The sequence below is a fragment of the Leptopilina heterotoma genome, unplaced genomic scaffold, assembly GCF_015476425.1.
Source record: "Leptopilina heterotoma isolate Lh14 unplaced genomic scaffold, ASM1547642v1 Lhet_16, whole genome shotgun sequence".
In the NCBI taxonomy this organism is placed as follows: domain Eukaryota; kingdom Metazoa; phylum Arthropoda; class Insecta; order Hymenoptera; family Figitidae; genus Leptopilina; species Leptopilina heterotoma.
Window position 1 is genome coordinate 2569585 of NW_025110874.1, and position 20767 is coordinate 2590351.

The window sequence follows — 20767 nt, forward strand, 5'->3', positions numbered from 1 at the left end:
AAAATTATCTCGTCGTTTTCTACCCCCTTAAATTTTTCAGAAATTAGACTTTTTTGTGCACTTAGAATTTTTCAAAAAAATCTCAACTGCTGTACATTATTATAAACAATTAAGATTGTTTATATTTTTTTTATTACTGATAGACATATCTAGAGTAGGAAAAAAATTATCTCGTCGTTTTCTACCCCCCTAAATTTTTCAGAAATTAGACTTTTTTGTGCACTTAGAATTTTTCAGAAAAAAAATCTCAACTGCTGTACATTATTATAAACAATTATGATTGTTTATATTTTTTTTATTACTGATAGACATATCTAGAGTAGGAAAAAAATTATCTCGTCGTTTTCTACCCCCCTAAATTTTTCAGAAAATAGACTTTTTTGTGAAATTAGAATTTTTCAGAAAAAAAATCTCAACTGCTGTACATTATTATAAACAATTAAGATTGTTTATATTTTTTTTATTACTTATAGACATATCTAGAGTAAGAAAAAAATTATCTCGTCGTTTTCTACCCCCCTAAATTTTTCAGAAATTAGACTTTTTTGTGCACTTAGAATTTTTCAAAAAAATCTCAACTGCTGTACATTATTATAAACAATTAAGATTGTTTATATTTTTTTTATTACTGATAGACATATCTAGAGTAGGAAAAAAATTATCTCGTCGTTTTCTACCCCCCTAAATTTTTCAGAAATTAGACTTTTTTGTGCACTTAGAATTTTTCAGAAAAAAAATCTCAACTGCTGTACATTATTATAAACAATTATGATTGTTTATATTTTTTTTATTACTGATAGACATATCTAGAGTAGGAAAAAAATTATCTCGTCGTTTTCTACCCCCCTAAATTTTTCAGAAAATAGACTTTTTTGTGAAATTAGAATTTTTCAGAAAAAAAATCTCAACTGCTGTACATTATTATAAACAATTAAGATTGTTTATATTTTTTTTATTACTGATAGACATATCTAGAGTAGGAAAAAAATTATCTCGTCGTTTTCTACCCCCCTAAATTTTTCAGAAAATAGACTTTTTTGTGCACTTAGAATTTTTCAAAAAAATCTCAACTGCTGTACATTATTATAAACAATTATGATTGTTTATATTTTTTTTATTACTGATAGACATATCTAGAGTAGGAAAAAAATTATCTCGTCGTTTTCTACCCTCCTAAATTTTTTAGAAAATAGACTTTTTTGTGAAATTAGAATTTTTCAGAAAAAAAATCTCAACTGCTGTACATTATTATAAACAATTAAGATTGTTTATATTTTTTTTATTACTGATAGACATATCTAGAGTAGGAAAAAAATTATCTCGTCGTTTTCTACCCCCCTAAATTTTTCAGAAAATAGACTTTTTTGTGCACTTAGAATTTTTCAAAAAAATCTCAACTGCTGTACATTATTATAAACAATTATGATTGTTTATATTTTTTTTATTACTGATAGACATATCTAGAGTAAGAAAAAAATTATCTCGTCGTTTTCTACCCCCTTAAATTTTTCAGAAATTAGACTTTTTTGTGAACTTAGAATTTTTCAAAAAAATTTCAACTGCTGTACATTATTATAAACAAATAAGATTGTTTATATTTTTTTTATTACTGAGAAATATATGTAGAGTAAGAAAAAAATTATCTCGTCGTTTTCTACCCCCTTAAATTTTTTAGAAATTAGACTTTTTTGTGAACTTATAATTTTTCAGAAAAAAAATCTCAACTGCTGTACATTATTATAAACAAATAGGATTGTTTATATTTTTTTTATTACTGATAGACATATCTAGAGTAAGAAAAAAATTATCTTCTCGTTTTCTACCCGCCTAAATTTTTCAGAAATTAGACTTTTCTGTGAATGTAGAATTTTTTTGGAAAAAAAATCTCAACTGTTGTACATTATAATAAACAATTAGGATTGTTTATAATTGTTTATTATTTTTTTTTACTTAGGGATATGCCCTGTGTAATTTTCAAAAGGTTTGACGTATGTTTATTGTACTTTTTTAGCTATTTTAAGTGGAGGGGCAAATGCTTGAAATATGAGCGGTGGACGCCTATGGGAGGCTGCTGGTTGCGACTGCTAGTTTCAGCGCGCTTAGATAATTGATTTCTTTTTAAGAATTGCGTTAAAATTTTGGAAATAATATTAAATAAAATATTAAAAAATTCAACTAATTTCAACAGAATTGAAATTAAAATTCTATTAAAATTAAAAATAATTGAAATTCTGCAATGAGTTTTATTATTTATGAAATTAATTGAATTATTGAGAAAACATTTATAAAAAATTGTAAATATAATTGAATAACTATGAAATTTTAATTATTTATGGAAATAATTAAATGTTTGCTTAGAATTTTATAAAGATTTTTTTAATAAAATTTTTAATAAAATTATTCAATTCTTTTGGAAAACTTTAATATTAAAATTAGTAGATAATTAAAATCATTGAATTGAGGAAATGTTTTGAAAATAATTGAATTTCGGAGAAGAATTTTATTATTTATAAATATACTTGAAATTTTGACGAGAATTTTTAATAATTTTTTAACATAATTGAATTTCTGTAAAGAATTTTATTACTTTTGAAAATAATTGAATTTCTGCAATTATATTTGTAACTTCTTCAAAGTTCAATTTTTTTTTTTAGTGTTTTTACAAAAACAAATTTTTAAAATTCTTCTATAAATCCATAATTTTTAATAATTAATGAAATATGTATTAAAAAATGTAATTTATTTCAGAAGAATTTGAATTATTAAAATTTTTCAAAAACCTAAGTTCTTTGCAATTTTTAATTAAATTCATTCAAAATTGAAATTTTATAAAATTAAAAATTTAAACCTTTAGAAGTTCATATTTTTATGAATAAAATAATTATTCATTAAATAATTTATAAGTAACAATTTATCGTATTTATCAAAAATTCAATTTATATATGTAATCAATTTATGAATTTTCATGACATTCATAAAAATTGTTATTCTTCTAACATTCCTTGTGTGAACACAGAAAATTAAATTTTTTCTTCAAAATCTATAAAATCCAATCATAATTATAATTAGTCATTTTTATATTTTCTTTCTCGCCTCTTTTCACGTGGCGTACAAAATATTTTTTTGTTATAAACCGTTATTTATGCTTTAAATAAACAAATAAATTATTTAATAAAGAACACGCTCAAGATAATAAAAATAGAATAGAAAATAAATTCTTTTTATGATCTCAGAATGATATTTGAAATAGAAAAGAATACAAATGTAGAAAGAAGACATATTTTTCTAAATAAAGACAAAAAGCGGAAGAGTTCAATAAATTATTTGAAATTATTTTTGGTAGAGATAAGGAAATTCTCAGGAAATCTAAAATATTTTTATTGGATCGTTAACGACTAATGTGACTTTTCAATTTTCCATGAGAAAAAAATCTCCACTTTAAAAATAGATACCGTTAGGTCATTCAATAGAACTTGTAGAGTCAAACAAAGGAAATATCAAGATAATACAAAATTATTACTTATATGGGTAAGAGACATAAAATCATCGAAATTAATGAAACGATTTTATATATAGTTAACACAATAATGTAATTTTATTTAAATAATGCTATAAATTTCAAATCATATGAATCTTCAAGAGTTATAAGACTTTTTAAGGATTCAAATTCCTTATACAAGTTTCAACTTTTGGATATTTTATTATCAATATAGTTTTTGAAATAAAAAAAAAATTGAGAGAAAATTTGTATGATTCAAATAATTGATTACATGACTATTGTTAAAAAAATATTTGAGGAGCAAGTTTTCAATAACTCAGGCCTCGGATCGACTTTATATAGTTTCAATTTTTCCTTTTAAAGATATTAAAGTAGAATATTTTCCAAGATTTTAATAAAGAAATTCTTATAATATTTTTTTAAAAAATATTTTAAAATAATTTTTGAATGACAATAGTTTTACAATTATATAAATTGAAATTCGGTAGTCTTTTAAAAAATAATTTAAATTTGGTAAAATCTTTTAAAAATAATTGAGTTTTTAAAAACTATGAAAAAATAATCAAATTTTTTGAAGAATTTTATAATTATTAATGATTTTTCCAAAATTTTAATAAATCTAAAAATCTAAAAAAAATTTAATTTACTTTGTTCGAAGGTTTCTAATGTAATTTTTCGAAAATAATTAAATTTATAAAATAAGTTTAAATAAATAATTCTAAAAAATTGTAATATTATTTTTTGTATGTATTTGAATTTTCGGAAATATGTAATCGAAAATATTGAAAATTAATTGAATTTTAAAAATTAGAATGAATAAATTCTGACAATTACTATTTTCCAAAATATTTCAATATAATTTTTAGAAACTATTTTCAATTTTATTAAATTTATACTTGAAGATTTTTCATTAAAATTTTTGAGAATTAAATTATTTTCAAAATTTTACAAATTGAAATTCTTCAAGAGTTGATTTTCAAAATTTTTTAATAAAATACTTGAAAGAAGTTAATTATTTTCAATTAAATTTTACAAAATTTCAATATTATTCAAAAGCTTTTTAATTGTATATTTCGAAAATTTAATTAGAAAAATTATTCTAAAGTAACTATTTAAAAATTTGTCTATATAGTTAGGTATACTTTTCACATTAATAAAAATCGAAATAAGTTGCAGTTTATACTAAAAATGTGGTATTTTGTCGCAAAATTTGTAAAAAAAAAGGCGAAAAAGTCACAATTTTTTAATATAAGTCAATAAAAGTCGCATTATTTGAAAGTAATCGAAAAAAGTCGAAAAAGTTATAATATCCAAGGCATATTAACTTGATAAATGCATATTCCTTATTTCAAGAAATTAAAGCAAATGACTTTTCTATAAACCACTATATTTAATTTTAAAATAAAAATTTGTAACAATTTACCTCTTTAGTCACGTTTTAAAATTTTTTAAAAAAAGTTTTTTGCTATTATTTTGAAAAAATGTTACTAGACCTATAAATATTTTTTTCTTAGTTTTGCATCGCTTTTTGAGAAAAAAGCATCTTTTGAACCTTTATTGAACACTTTTCGGTAACAGCCAAAGTTATTAATATTTTAAAAAATCAAATTTCTTTTTAAAAAAGTTACTTTTTTTGGTCATTTGGTAATTATTTTTCTTTTTCTTTAAGTTTCTAGTACTTTTTAAGACGTATACTTTGACCTCTTATTGACAATTTTTTGGACACGTTACCCAAAGTTTTTGACATTTGAAAAATTAGAAATTTTGGAAAAAATAACTTTGTGTGTTTTCTCGGTTCTAAATTTACAATAATATATGACAATAATGCAATTTATGAAATTCATAAAATGAAATTTTTATGAGAAAGCAAAGTGTTTATAACAAACGCAAAAATTGGAGTTTTAATTTTGCAGCGGTTTTTGTATTTAAAATTGAAATTTTCATTAATAATAAAACAAGATTAAATATTTAAAATTTTAAATTCAAAATTTAAAGTTAAGTTAAGTTAATATTTTAAGTTTAAAGTTAAATGACTTGTTACAATATGAATTAAAATTTTGAGCAACTAAAGTGTGTATTAAAAATATTAGAATAGTTTAGGTACAAAATATTAGAGATAAAGGCGAAAATTAACAGAGTAACTGAAAAATAGTTGCCAAAATTGATAAAAGGTGAAAAAGGTAAAATACAAAAATTATTGGTCCGAATATAAAATAATTTAAATAAAAACTTATCTGGCGCAAATAAATACCAACATTGAACCAAATAAAAATGTATATTTTGAAACAATGACTAAAAGAATAAAAGTTTTTTCTGTTTCGGGATATTGTTGGTATTATTCGAAAAATGACATAATGATAGAGACAAGTTAAGTATAGTAATGACGAGAACCAGAAAGATAGTAACTCGAGATGTCATCTATATAACGGTTCGCTATATGCACAAACTGTATTATAATGAGGACGGTAATGGCACCTTTGTTGAAGTTTGAACCTCGTTGACTTGATGTGTACGAGAGACATTTTCAATGCGTGTCTATCTACTTAATAAAAAAGATTGAGAAACGTAAACAGAAGCAGCAAGCACTTTGAAAACCCTCGTGACGATGCGATGAGGGAGTTTAAAAATATTCTGTGACATCATATACAATGTAGACTTCGGATATACACATTTTACTTGATGTCTATCAAGTCACGAAGGTTTCATCATTTTTTGAGGAGGAAGATTATCAGGGGTGGCTGCTGGATAATGGGCTTTTAAAATTAGGATGCAGGCACGTGGGCATCTTCAGAGTAGGAAGTTGGTTGTCGCACTTTTCACTTTCCAATTTTTAATTTTAGTTTCAAACTTTTTTCTTTTCTCTACCCAAAGTACGATACTTCTTCCATGACTTCCGTAAAACAGACAAGGGGAAAAACTTTTGGTTTAAAGAAATCTGCTGCTTGTTAAAATTTATTTAACCTTAGCTCTATTACAAAACAAATTAATTAAGGACTAAACAACAGTACAAAATTTCTAAACAAGCAAAATGAAACTAGGACAATTTTCTAAAAACAACACTTTCGTGTAACCACCTATTTGTTGAATATAGCAGAAAATATCTGCAAGAACTGTAAGATTAAATTAAAACGAAACGATTAAAAGATCAAAAGTAATTAAAAGATTGTAAGATTAAAATATTTTAAAACTTCTCATTCCTTTGACCTTTGATTATAACTTTGCACTTAACTTATTTCAATTAATTTATAAATGAAAGACAAAACCTTTAAAATAATCATCACATGAAAATAAATCTAAGGTCTGAGGTAAATTTTATTTAATTATTTTCATATATAATAATGAGAGAGAAACCACAGGTATTTTTTTCTCTAAAAAGTGTAGTTGTTGTGTTATGTAATAATATTACACTATGGTAATATTATCTTGTAATATTAAACCAATTATTATCACATTGATATAGTCGATGCAGACTAATAATTTTATACGAAATGCTATAGTATAAGAATCTGCTTACATTCTAAATATGAAACATGAATAGTGTTCAAAGCAATAATCATAAAAGATACTATCAAATGTAAACTTTTATGAGTCTGTAGTTTGCGATGTTAAAAAAAGATAACAATTTTTTTTTCTCCTTTTTTCAGTACCGCTTTATACCTATATCAATAGTAACTTACTCTCTTAATTCGAATCAGTACGACTAATTCTAAACTAATTGAATTTTAATATTTTTCTTTGCGAAATTTGCAAAAAAATACAAAAAAAACCATTCATAAATTAGAATTGAATGAAATAGATTCTTTAAACTATTAACATAGTACATTTCTATATATAAACTCAAAACCATCCTTGAATTGCAGAAATTGTATCATTTTCTCTTGCAAACTACCATTGTATTGAACTGACAGTTTCATGTATTGAATTGATTTCAAATAATTTAATAGCTAACTTGTTATTAATTAATAATTCAGAGAATAATAGAATAGAATAGAGGATAATTAGCAACTTTTTGATCGAATTGATTGGGTCAAACTATCAATCATTAACGCGACGATTTCGTTTTGTATAACTGACTACTCTAAACATTTTACATTCCATTACTTTAATTACAATAACATTGCATACTTAATGAATATTAATAACTAAAACTTAACATTCGTTTAATCAATGTTGCCTAGTAACAAATTATTTACATATATGCAGCGGAACCGGGTTTTAAATTTAATGAACTCTGGAAGGCGATAGAACATCTTTGGCTCTAAGTTGAACCTTGAACCTTTAAAAACAATCTCTTGAAAGGTCAATTCAAAATCATGAACTGAAGGTCAATGAGAGTCGTTTTTAACCTACCTAAATACATTTTTAAACCTTTACGACATCCTTTAAAGAAGCTTCTACAAAACTTTTATACGAGTGCTTAAATTTAAAATGCAATTTTGCAGTCCTACCGAAAAACTGAACTATAAACTTATATATCGAAAAAATTCCAGTCAATAAATTTTTTGTTCAAATTAAAAATTTCTAGTGATTAAAAATACTCTGAAAAATTTTACAGACTTTTGAGCAGAATGTCACTGATGTACCATGTTACAATAATGAAAATTTATTTGAGAACAAAATAAATGGAAGCAGAAAAGTTATTCGAATTTTAATTTAATATTAAAAGTTAAATATTTTCAATCTGCCTAGATCTAGAAGTTGTTAGGTAAATTCTGTGGGGGAGCTAAGTTAACCTTTGTAGGAATTGCAAATTATGTGCTTCAAATTATATTTTAAAATCTAAATTAAAAGTTTTGATTGTTTCGCTTTCTCTGCTAAAGGTACTCGATCTTTTACCAATTTATGTTTTGGCTAGACCATAAATAAAATGATATCACCAATGACCTTGAGCTCATGGTCTTAAAGTAACATTATACTGGATTTTTGTAGAAGGTCCAAAGTTCCATTTTTAGATAATTTAAGTATGCTACTGTAACATCTTTTCTACTCCAAGACCAAATTTCTATGAGTGAAAATTTCATTAATTTTTATTCAACAGACCCCATTTTTTAATGAATCAATTATATTTTTTGATATATTAGTAAAATTCATCAAAGAAAAGTCTATACTGAATTGAATTAATAAAACCACTGATTCAGATTTGGAGTACAGTTATAGTGCAAGACAGATGAATTAATTAAAATATTGGCTAAAACACGTCTTGTTTTGTTGACCAGCATCAATATGAGGCTGAAGTTCGAAACGTTTGTAAAAACGAAAAATCGAGAAAGAATTTTTTTCAAATTTTGAAATCATCTTTAATTCTCATGTTCCTAAGTTTTTAAGAAATTATTACTCAATAACTGTTATTTAAAAGACAAATGGTAAAAAATAACATGAATTTGAAACTAAAATAAAATAAATCGTCGCATTATTTTTGCGTTTTCGTTTTTAAAAATGCTGCGAACTTCACTCTCATGCATCAACATCATTTTTCAACACAATTTTCTTTCAAAAATTTATCATACTGATAGAAATAGGAACTTTTTATTTATGGATATTTTAAGAAACCGAAAATCTATATAGAAAACATCTATTAATTTTTTATGCTCTTTGAAATAAAAATGCTTTTCTAATGATGAATGAAGCGATAAAAATATAAACGTTTGAATAGCTTTGCGATAATAATATAATAAAATTGAGTTTCCTAATTTGAACTACTTTGCCTGAATTTTGATGAAATTTGCAGAAACAGAATTCGCCATTCATTGGAAACAGAAGGGAAATTTTTTGTACTATATTATTTTGCCTTTAAAAATAAAAATTTCTATACACTAAAATACACTCAATAATTCAACAAACTTTTTAAAAATAAAAACTCGATAATGTTAAAAGTCACCATTTCCACATTCATTCGCATTCATTCTTTGTCTCATGATAAATTTAGCATAAAAGTTAGTCATTTTAAAGCACTATTATGTTTATTGTTTACAATATATATAAACATACCGAAAAGGCAAAATACTAATAACAAACCCCTGATGCTATAAAATAACTGTATTGATTGAACTCAACAACATTATTTGAAGCACTCGTACAAAACTGATTCTTATTACAGTTAAAATTGTTTTGTTCCACAAAAGATTTATGAAATAATGTTTTTCAAAAAACTTATTTATCTTCATGTTAAGAATATAAATTCAACTTTTGTTCCAGCTTTAGTTTTTCTGCAGAGAAAATATGTCATGTCCCCGTTACAAATGATTAGCATTTGAAATCCACGGTCCTTCGGTTAATAAATTAAGCAAAAGAGAGGAATTTGTAAATTTATATATAGGTACAACATTGCCATCTTTATAGATGTGCTACAGCATTATTATATAATAATATTGTAAATTGTCTGAGAAATATATAGAAACGAGGAAAAAATGTAAAAATCAAGACCTTGAAATACTTCAGAATTAAAACAACTTGAATATAAATCTCATTTTCATTCAAATCAATCACTTCATCTTGTTTATTGATTATATTACAATCTAATATAAGGAAATTCAAATTCTAATGAAATAAAAAAATTTTCTTTTTCTACTTTGAAAAATCGCACGTTTTACAATTTTTAAGAGTGATTTGAAAATATTTATTAAATTTTACAATTTTCCTTTAATTTTTTAAAATCTTTTGTTGTTTAGAGATGTGGTATTATAAAGAAGTAAAACACTAATTAACTATTACGTAAAAGTTGATACCATTAAAAAATAATAACAAAAATTACATTTGATCGAACTGTATTAAATTCTATGAAAAAATATTGTTATCTAAATCTTTTAGATTACAAACAAAGAAAATAAAATTACGCTATTAGTATTTTTCAAAATTTCCGTATTTTTCAATTACTCAAGTGTAATTATAATATAATTAAACATTTCTTACGCAAAAGTAACAGAAATAAAGTGTAAATTAATTATTATATATTTACATTCAGGTCATGATTTTAAAAAATGTAAACAAAGGAAAAAACACAAATTTTTGAAAAAACCAAGTCACATAAATAAAGTGACAAAAGTATTGTTATATTTTTCATTTTAATAATAAGGTAATTGTAATTTTTTTTGTAAATACAGTGTTTTTTAAGGAAGCTGTGAACCAAATGACTATAAAGAGAACAATTAATGAAATTATTTTTATAAATTTATGGAAAACAGTGATGAAATTCGTGGAAATGTGAAACGATTATATACAATATTTTTAAAGTAAAAAAAAAGTTCCTTGAACTGCGAAAGTACAATAAAAAAAAGTTGCTCAAGATTGCGTGCGTCTATTCTTGAATAATAAATGGTTATTTTTTGTTCTTTGATAAACTTCATTTCATTTTCACGTTTGTAATTTAAAACAGTTTCACTATTTTCCTTTTTACCAATATAAATGATTTATTTAAACTTTTCAAAACTAAAATGGAATTTTTCTCAAAACTCAAACAATTTACGTTTTTAAGCAGAATAAAAATAGTTGTTCCATTAAGTTAAAATAACAGAGAAATTTTCGTGTATTTAATTTACAAAAATAAACTTTTCAAATATTTCCAATTTGCTGCAAATATTTTACTGGAATTTCTCATTTCCATTTTATGTTCTAAAAGAACAAAAGAAATGCGCGCTTTTATAAAGATGAATCTGACGGACAGTCAAAACAAAAATTATAGAGTCCAATGTGATAATTTCGTATTTTAACAGAAAAAGATAAAATAAATTATAAATTCGATTTACTGAAAGGGTATAAAGAGGTATAATTTTCAACATTTTGATTTAAAAATAGGGAGTTGGACTAGCAGAGTTCGCACTGGATAATTAATTTTAAAAAAATAGCAAAAAGTAGTTTTCAAACTAAAAAGAGTAATAAAAAAGTAGCTATCGAAAAATTAAACTTTTGACTGAAAACTCGTTTTAGACACTTCACAAACCTGACAAAAATTACATTCCATATTTTATTTTCCTGACTTTTTCCTAATTTTCATCAAAAATATTTACTTCTTTCTTATCCTGCTAATAAATTAAATTCCTGCAACGAATTTTATTATTCATGAAAGAATTGAAATATTTATAAAAATAATTTAATTCTTGCGAAGAATTTTATAAAAATTTTTAAATAATTAATTTCCTTCGAATAATTTCATGCAAATTCTAATTTAAATAATTGAATTCCTGAGAAATTTTTATTACTCATGAAAAGAATTGAATTCTTACGAAGATTTTTACAACAAATTTTTTTAAATATTTGAATTCTGTTTGGAAATTTTATGAAAATAGTAGATATTAAAAAATAAATGAATTGCGAAAAGTTTTTAGAAATAATTAAAATTTTCAAAGAATTCTATTAAAATTTTTGACAATAATTGAATGTTTGTGTGGTAATTTATTAAATTTTTTTTGCAAATAATTGAATTTCTAAAAAGCATTTTATTATTTATGAAAATAATTTAATTCTTGCCAGCGATTTTACTAGAATTTTTAAAAATAATTAAATTTCCAAGAAGAAATTTATTACTTTCAAACATAATTGAATTCTTGTGATGAATATTGTTACTTATAAAAATAATTGAATTTTGCAAAGATTTATTAAAATGTCTCAAAATAAATGATTTTTCGAGAATAATTTTGCTATTTATAGACATAATTGAATTCTTTCGAAGAATGATTTATGTTAAGAATTGAATTCTTGAGAAGAATTTTCTTAAAATGTAAAAGAAAAATTGAATTATTTCAGAAAAAATAAATTAAAATTGTATTTGAAATAATTGATTTCTATTGAATTATTTTATTAAAATATTTGAAAATAATTGAATTCTTCCACAGAATTAAAAAAAAACATTTTTGCAAATAATTGATTTTTTCGAGGAATTGAAATTAAATTTTTAAGAATAATTTACATTTTTTGAGCAATTCCTATAAAATTGTATTAAAAATAATTGAAATCCTGCGATGGATTTTATTATTTATGAAAATAATTGAATAGTTCCAAAGAATTTTATAAAAATTTCTGAAAATAATTGAATTTTCGGGAATAATTTTGTTATTCATCGACATAATTGAATTCTTTTGAAGAATTATTTATGTAAATAATTGAATTCTTGGGAAGAATTTTTTTTGAAATCTAGAAGAATAATTTAATTGTTTCAAAAAAATTTAATTCAAGTTGTATTTAAAATAATTGATTTCTTTCGAACAATGTTATTAAAATATTTGCAAATAATTGAAATCCTGTGAAAAATTCTAATATTTTTGTAAATAATTGAATTCTTCCAAAGAATTTAAAAAACATTTTTTTAAAGAATTGATTTTTTCGAGGAAATGAAATTAAATTTTTATGAATAATTACATTTTTTGAGCAATTCCTGTCAAATTGCATTAAAAATAATTGAAATCCTGTGATGAACTTTAATATTTATGAAAATAATTGAATAGTTCCAAAGAATTTTATTAAAATTTTCAAAAATAATTGAATTCCTGAGAAGAATTTTATTATTTATGAAAATAATTGAATTCTTGCGAAAATTGTTATTAAAATGTTTAAAAAGAATTGAATTTCAGTGAAAAATTTTGTTATTTTTAAAAATAATTGAATTCTTCAAAAGAATTTTATAAACATTCTTTTAAATAATTTTTTTTAGAAATATAATAAATATTATAAAAATTTTATTATAAATAATATTGAATTCTTCTGGAAAACTTTATTTGAGAAAATAATTGAATTTTTCGATTAATTAATTTAAAATAGTATTAAAAATAATTGAAATTCTTCAATGAGTTTTATTATTTATGGAAATAATTGAAATCTTGCTTAGAATTTTATCAAACATTTTTTTACAAAATTTAATTTTTATGAAAAATGTTTTATTAGTGAAAATAATTGAATTATTATTGTTTAAAAATTTTATTGAATAATTGATTTTTTCTAAAATTTTTTGAAAATGTAATTCTGAATTAATTGAATTCCTGTGGGAATTCTATTATTTGTGAAAAAAATTGAATTTTGGATGAATTCTATTAATTTTTTTTTTTTGAATAATGAATTCTTCTGTGAAATTTTATAAAAATACAAGATATTGAAAATAATTGATTTATTATGAAAAACGTTATTATTAGTAAAAGTAATTGAATTATTGCGAAGAATTGTATAAAAGTGTTGTTAAATAATTGATTTTTTCGACATTTTTTTGAAAATGTTGTTCTAAATATTAATTAAATTCCTGTATGTGGAATTTGATCATAATTTTTGTGAATAGTTTTTTGATTAGTTATTGACTAGTATTAGCGAATTTAAAGTAGTGGAAATAAAAAAAACTGAAATAGTAGTAATTTTAAATTAATTTAATTAATCTTATTTAATGTAATTTTAACTTACTTACTTCTAGGTATACATGGAATAAAATAAATAAAATAAGATTCTTTAATTTTTTAAAATTAAAATTAACTTTTAATTTAATTAATAAAATAAATTCTTTAATAGGTAACGTAATATTAATTTAAAAAAATAATTGATAATTGATTGAAAAGAAATAAATAAATTTTTAGGAGCATCAATAACTTCTCGGCATTTTCAAGAATTTGATAGCATTAGAAGCGATAAACGTACGAAACTTGTTCGATTCTCTTAAACGAAGCAATCTTCAGCACTAATCTTATCGATTGCAATCTCTTAACAGTAGTAGCATGAACTGAGAGAAAATCTATCCGATAAATAGCTATGAAACTCTAGAACGAGACAGAGATCCTAGTAGGCGTTTTGTCAATGCCCCAAGTGGTATTCGTGCGATATGTTAATGTGATTCATAAAGTGGGTTAAATAGGATGTCGCAAAGTGGGGTCAAACGTGACGACCCAAAGCTCTATGCAGTTCGAGAGAGAAGGAGACACTGTAAATGAATATATATGTTTAGAAGTAAAGTCTTTATACAAATTCGACTAATTGCTACTAGACTAGCTTCCATCACTATATTTCCACTATATTTCCACGCACTAATAGTATAAAATGTGTCGCCTTTAGTCTGGGTGGCGCCATGCCAGAGAAGAGGAAAACGAGAAAAACCCAAATCGGAAACAATGGATCATTATACTATTTCAATAGTCGCAATATGATGATGATAATATCCGTCCTAATATACCAATGTAACAGGTTTTGGGCTCCGCTTGTTTCGAGAGGAATAAATTTCGCTTACATTTATGTTAATCAGTCACTGGGCAAGGAAGCGGTAGTCGTCATTCATCGATTACATAATACGCCGGTACGTGTTACATAGTTATTGACTCTGTTGCTTTTTTAAAAAAAAAAGATAATAGAATGTCTCACAAATAATTGCCGCACAACGATAACAAAAATTTCGTCAACGCTATTTTGCATTCAGGAACGGCTTTTCGTATTATGCGATTTTTAAATCCTGTTGTTAAATAGAATTCCTTTGAAATTAAACTTTCAAAACCGGAGAAAAAGTTAAAATCTTAAAATATCTTCTACCTTTTCTTAAATCATAACTCTTTTTATCACTTTATATTAAATCTGTAAATATAAATAAATTTTAAATATTTTAAATTTTAATCAGCAGCTGAAACAGGGTTGTCACAAAAATTTTATTTTGGTTTTCCCTAACTTTTCCCTCATTTCCAGACAAAATTTTGACTTTTTTTCCCCTTTAAACTTTTCTTCAAATTCAAACTTTTTTGAAATTCAATGATTTATAATAATTAAAGATGACCAAGTAATTAAAATCATTATTTTATATTATAAGAATATTATACTTCTTCAAAATTATTTCCATTATTTCAATTCAATTATTATTTTCTACAATTTTTAGCTAAAATTCTTCTTTAAATCAATTATTTTTAATAATTTCTGAAAAAGTTCTTTGAGAATTTTCAAATCCGCATTCGTTCACAATTCAATTTTACGAAATTTCGATTATTAGGAAATTCTTTAATTAAACTTTTATTGTAGAATAAAAACATCAAATAATTTTAAAACAAAATTCAATTAAACTTTTTCAAAAAAATAAATTCTACAGAATTATTGTTTAAAAGTATGAAAAATTCAAAATTTTAAAGATTTGAATTCGAAACCTTTTCGAAATTCAATTTTATTTCTAAAAATTCATGATATTTAAAGCTTTTAATATTCAATTATTAACTAAAAATTTAACTGAAATTCATTTTTAAATCAATTTTTATTCGAAAATTTTACGAGAATTCAATTATTTAAACAGATACGAAAATAAATAATTTATTGCAAATAATTAAATGTTTCTTAAAATTGAATTCTCATTAAGAATTTTGTCAACATCTTTTTTAATAATTGAATTCTTTCGACGGATTTTGATAAAATTTTTAATTTTCTAAGTAGATTTTTCAAAAAATTGGATTGAAATTAAATTGTTTTAAAAATAATTGAAATTCTGCGATGAGTATTTTATTATTTATAAAAATAATTTAATCCCTTTACAAAGTTTAATTATTTATGATAATAATTGAATTATTGCGAAGAAATTTATAAAAAAAATAGTAAATAATTGAATTCCTGTGAAATTTTAATTATTTATAAAAATATTAAAATGCCTGTGTATAATTTTATCAATTTTTTTTTAAATAATTGAATTCTTTTGAAAAATTTTATTAAAATAATGGAAATATTAAAAATTATTAAATTGAGGAAAATTTTTGAAAATAATTGAAATTTAGTCCAAGAATTTTATTAAAATTTGTGAAAATAATTGAAATTTTTTCCAAGAATCTTATTAAAATTTGTGGAAATAATTTAATTTCGAAGAAGAATTTTATTATTTCTAAAAATAATTGAAATTTTGACGAGAATTTTTAAAAATTTTTGAACATAATTGAATTTTTGCGAAGAATTTTATTACTTTTGAAAATAATTGAATCCCTGTACAAAGTTTTATTATTTCCGAAAATAATTGAATTGTTGTGAAGAAATTAATAAAAAATTAGTAATTTATTGAATTCCTGTGAAATTTTTATTATTTATGAAAATAATGAAATGTTTGCGTTATAATTTTATCAAAATTTTTTTAAAATAATTGAATTCTTTTTGAGAATTTTATGAAAAAAATTGAAAATCATTGAATTAAAGAAAATTTTTGAAAATAATTTAAATTTTACTAAGAATTTTATAAAAAATTTTTGAAAAATTGAATTTTATTATTTATAAAGAAAATTGAAATTTTGTCGAGAATTTTTTTCAATTTTTGAACAAATTCAATTTCTGCGAAGAATTTTATTACTTTTAACAATAATTAAACTTCTGTAATCATTTGTAGCTTCTCCAAAATTTAATTTTTTAAGTGTTTTTAACTAAACTATTCTTCATTCTATAAATCCATTAATTTTAATGATTAATGAAAAATACTTTTTTTTAAATGTAACTAATTTGAGAAGAATTTGAATTATTAAAATTTTATTGAAAATTGAAAATTCATTGAAAATTGAAGTTTTATAAAATTTCAAATTGAAACTCATCTTTGAAGTTCATCTGTTAATGAAAATTGTAAACGCACCATTTTGAAATTAAATTAATGTTTATTTAATTAAAATTCTTCATTGAATAACTTCTAAGTAATATTTTTATGATAGTTTTTTAAAAAAATATGAAAAATTAAAGGATTTATGTTAGAATTCGTGGTAATTTTATAGATTATGAGGCAAACAAAAAAGACACAAAAATTCTGAATTTTCTTATGAATTCTTAAATATTTTCCAGTACTTTTAATAAAAATCCCTGACTTCTCTATTACTGTTTCTCATACTAATATTCTTAATTTAACAATTAAATCACTAAATGTTTATTCATATTATTATAAAAACTTAAGAATTTATTTGTCCTTAAAACCGTATTTTATTGTTTTCATATAATTACTTTTACATTTTTTTTCTAAATATATGCGCAGACATGTTTCATAAGATATAAATATGCCTCAAAATTGTTTCAAAGAAATAATCAAAGTAATAAACTGATAAACAATGAACAATGAAATTAAAACTTATATGTAATAACTTATATAAAAATAATAAACAATAAAATTATAATAAAAAGTAATAAATAAAATAACTAAATAAAAAGAAAAAAAATACTTGTTTTTGTACCACATGCAGGTACCTACATAGTTTAAAAGATAAAATTTTTTAGTAAAAAAATTCAAATATTACATAAAACATATAATTTTACAAAATTGCATTTCTTAAATATTCAAAATTATATTTAAAAACAATAATTTAAAATTTTTTTCCTATTTTACGAGAGCAAGAAAATAAAAATCGTAAAAAGTTAATAATTAATCATGTTCTTGTGCTGACTGAGATAATTGTTAGTGGTCATAAATCCGGATTTATAATTTGCAGGATTTAAAAATAGACATTACTATAAAGTTACATTATAGAAACCTCAATGATTTTATGCAAGTAATGGAACCGTCTTTTTTGTGGTTAACTCTTTATCGTGCTATGCGCGGTTCATGAATACCTCTGCCATACCTTATCTTTGGCACTCGAAAATAAAGATTGTCATAATTGACACGTCAATAATAATTTTTGCCCGACACTCACTTTTGCTCTTATTCTTATATAATCAACTATAAGGAGTCATCCATAAAGCATGTGATACTTTCAAGGGTACGGGGGTTTAAATAAAATTCTAATCATAATCCAAGTTAATTAATGAAAAACTACAGTTATTTTATAAATTTTTAATATTTTTGAAATCTAGTGGTGGAACCTCGATTTATCCGAAAAAATTCAGGCAGGACCTAGTTCGGAAAAGAATAAAATTTCCTTACTTATGAGATTTTTGTACCGATAAAGACAAAAAAAAAATGATTTTTTAAATTCAAGGTGACGAAAAAGTTCTGTTAATCAAGATTTTTTTTAGAAATTTGTACTCTGTAACAAATAATTAATTTATTTTTCAGTCGTAAAATTAAAAGAAGTTGTAAATATAAAATTGTCTTTTGATTTCCGGGTGTGTTGCGCATGTGGGTCTGAGTAATCAATTAAAAACCCTTCGGCCACTAAATACATAATCTAATTAAAATTTCATCTCCTCACCCCTTTTTATTTGCTTCTGTTGTTTAAGATGTGTCTCGGGGCCGGGATCGCTCATGACCCCATTTTTTTCACTCATTATAAAGCCTTCATTCTTTTTCGGCTTCATTATTCCACCAAAAAAAATTTATAGGCTTACTACAAATTGAGAAATTCTTCACGCTGAATTTGCACACAACACAATTATCACTAACGATATAATTTGTAATCAAAAATTCGAAATTATTCTCACAATTTTTTTAAAATGAAAATAATAAATAGATCACTGACTCGATAAATTTAAAAATTTACAAATTTTTATTATTTATTTTATAAATTTATTTTTCGATAAATAATTAATTTTCCAATGAACCACGCTTCCTTAAGTGGAAATTTAGACTCGCGTGGAAAGAAAATTAATAATTGAGATTGATTAATTTTGAATTGAGTTTGGTTTGTACGGAAGAACTGAATGATCCTCATAAGTTGAAACGCGAACCGACACTAATAAGAAAGTAAGGTAGATTCATGACACTGTAGATCCCCCCACTATATTTCAAGTGCTGTTGTATGATGTCACTGGTTCGAAATGACGTTTCCAGGAATAAACTGCTAGAGGGATAGTTATCTGACTGCATGAGCATCATTTACTGAATTCATTTGGTCATTTAAGCTTTATTGTTTTAAACATAAAAAGCAATTTCTTTCTCGAGGTACCGCCATTATTAGAAAATTATTTTTCAAAAAAAATAGTATATGTAAATTTTTAAGATTCTGTCTATAATGACATAGTATTACATTACACTCCCGGAATAATATTAAGACTAAGCTGAATTTTAAAACGTTTGTACATAATAAACCAATTTTTTACGATATGCAATATGTATATTATTCCAATAAGCACTCATTAAATCTGAATTAGAAATGTCATACCTTAATCTAAATTATTAAAATTGTTTCCTAGTTTTAATTAATTTTTACTGAAACCAAATTAAAGTTTTCTTAAAAGTATCAACTTGATACAAATGTAGATCAAATTGATGCCAAAAGTTTGAATCAATTTATGATTTGATCCATATTTTTGGTAACAAATCTTTACTATTTGATACTTTCAAGTTAACAGTGATATAATAAAGTGAAACTCTACTAAAAATTGGTTAAAATTGGTAAAAATTGGTTAACTATAAACTAAATTTTTTCATAACTATAAAACATAAAGATATCGATCATTCCGAGTCTTCAACTCGGAGTTTAATCAATCTCTTCACGTTTTATAATAATTAAAGATGACCGAGTGATAAAATCATTATTTTATATTATAAAAATATCGTACTCACTTCAAAATTATTTTCGCCATTTCAATTAAATTATTATTTTCAAGAATTTGTAACTAAAATTCTTCTAAATCAACTATTTTTAATAATTTTCGAAAAAGTTCTTTGACAATTCTCAAATTCATTTGTTTACAATATTCAATTTTACGAAATTTCAATTATTCGTAAATTATTCAATTAAATTTAAATATTAGAAAATAAAAACTTCAAATAATGTAGAAATAAATCCAATTAAACTTTTTCAAAAAAATTAATTTCAAAGTTCAATTATTTCTTAAAAATTCACGCTATATTTCTTTTAATATTTAATTATTAGCTAAAATTTTAATGAATTCATTTTTAAATCAATTTTTATTAGAAAATTCTACATATAGAATTCATTTATTTAAATACAAAAATATAATTGAATTTCTGCAATATTTTGTAATTTCTCAAAAAATTACTTTTTTCAAAGTGTTTTTAACTAAAATTCTTTTATAAATCCATTATTTTTAATAATTTTTGAAAAAGTTCTTTGAGAATTTTCAAATTCATTTGTTTACAATTCAATTTTACTTTCAATTATTCGGAAATTCTTCAATTACATATATTAGAAAATAAAATTTTCAAAAAAATAATTTCGAGTAAAATTGAAACAAACTTTTTCAAAAAAATTAATTTCTCTACAGAATGTTAGTTAAAAGAATGCGAAATTAAAATTTTTAAAGATTTTAATATGAAACCTTTTCAAAATTCAATTTTTTTTCTAAAAATTCACACTTTAATGCTTTTAATATTTAATTTTTATCTAAAATTTGAAGTGAAATTTATTTTCAATTTATTAAATAATTGAATTCTCATAAAGAATTTTATCAACAAATTTTTAAATAATTGAATTCCTT

General features: G+C 22.6%; 1 protein-coding gene across 8 annotated transcripts in view; it reads right to left on the bottom strand.

Annotated features, from left to right (window-relative positions):
- Positions 1-20767, bottom strand: part of LOC122498829 (actin-binding LIM protein 2) — a 77387-nt gene that overhangs the window by 46645 nt on the left and 9975 nt on the right. For 3 of the 8 annotated variants that reach the window (XM_043606775.1, XM_043606781.1, XM_043606779.1), the window contains exon 1: positions 18577-19055. The exons of 1 other annotated variant lie outside the window; for it this stretch is intronic. In XM_043606775.1, coding sequence (XP_043462710.1) covers positions 18577-18682 — 106 coding nt within the window. In that variant the 5' untranslated portion in view covers positions 18683-19055. Of the gene's footprint in view, positions 1-18576; positions 19056-20767 lie in introns of those variants that run through there. 4 more of the 8 variants (XM_043606776.1, XM_043606773.1, XM_043606780.1 and 1 more) reach the window with 2 other exon arrangements.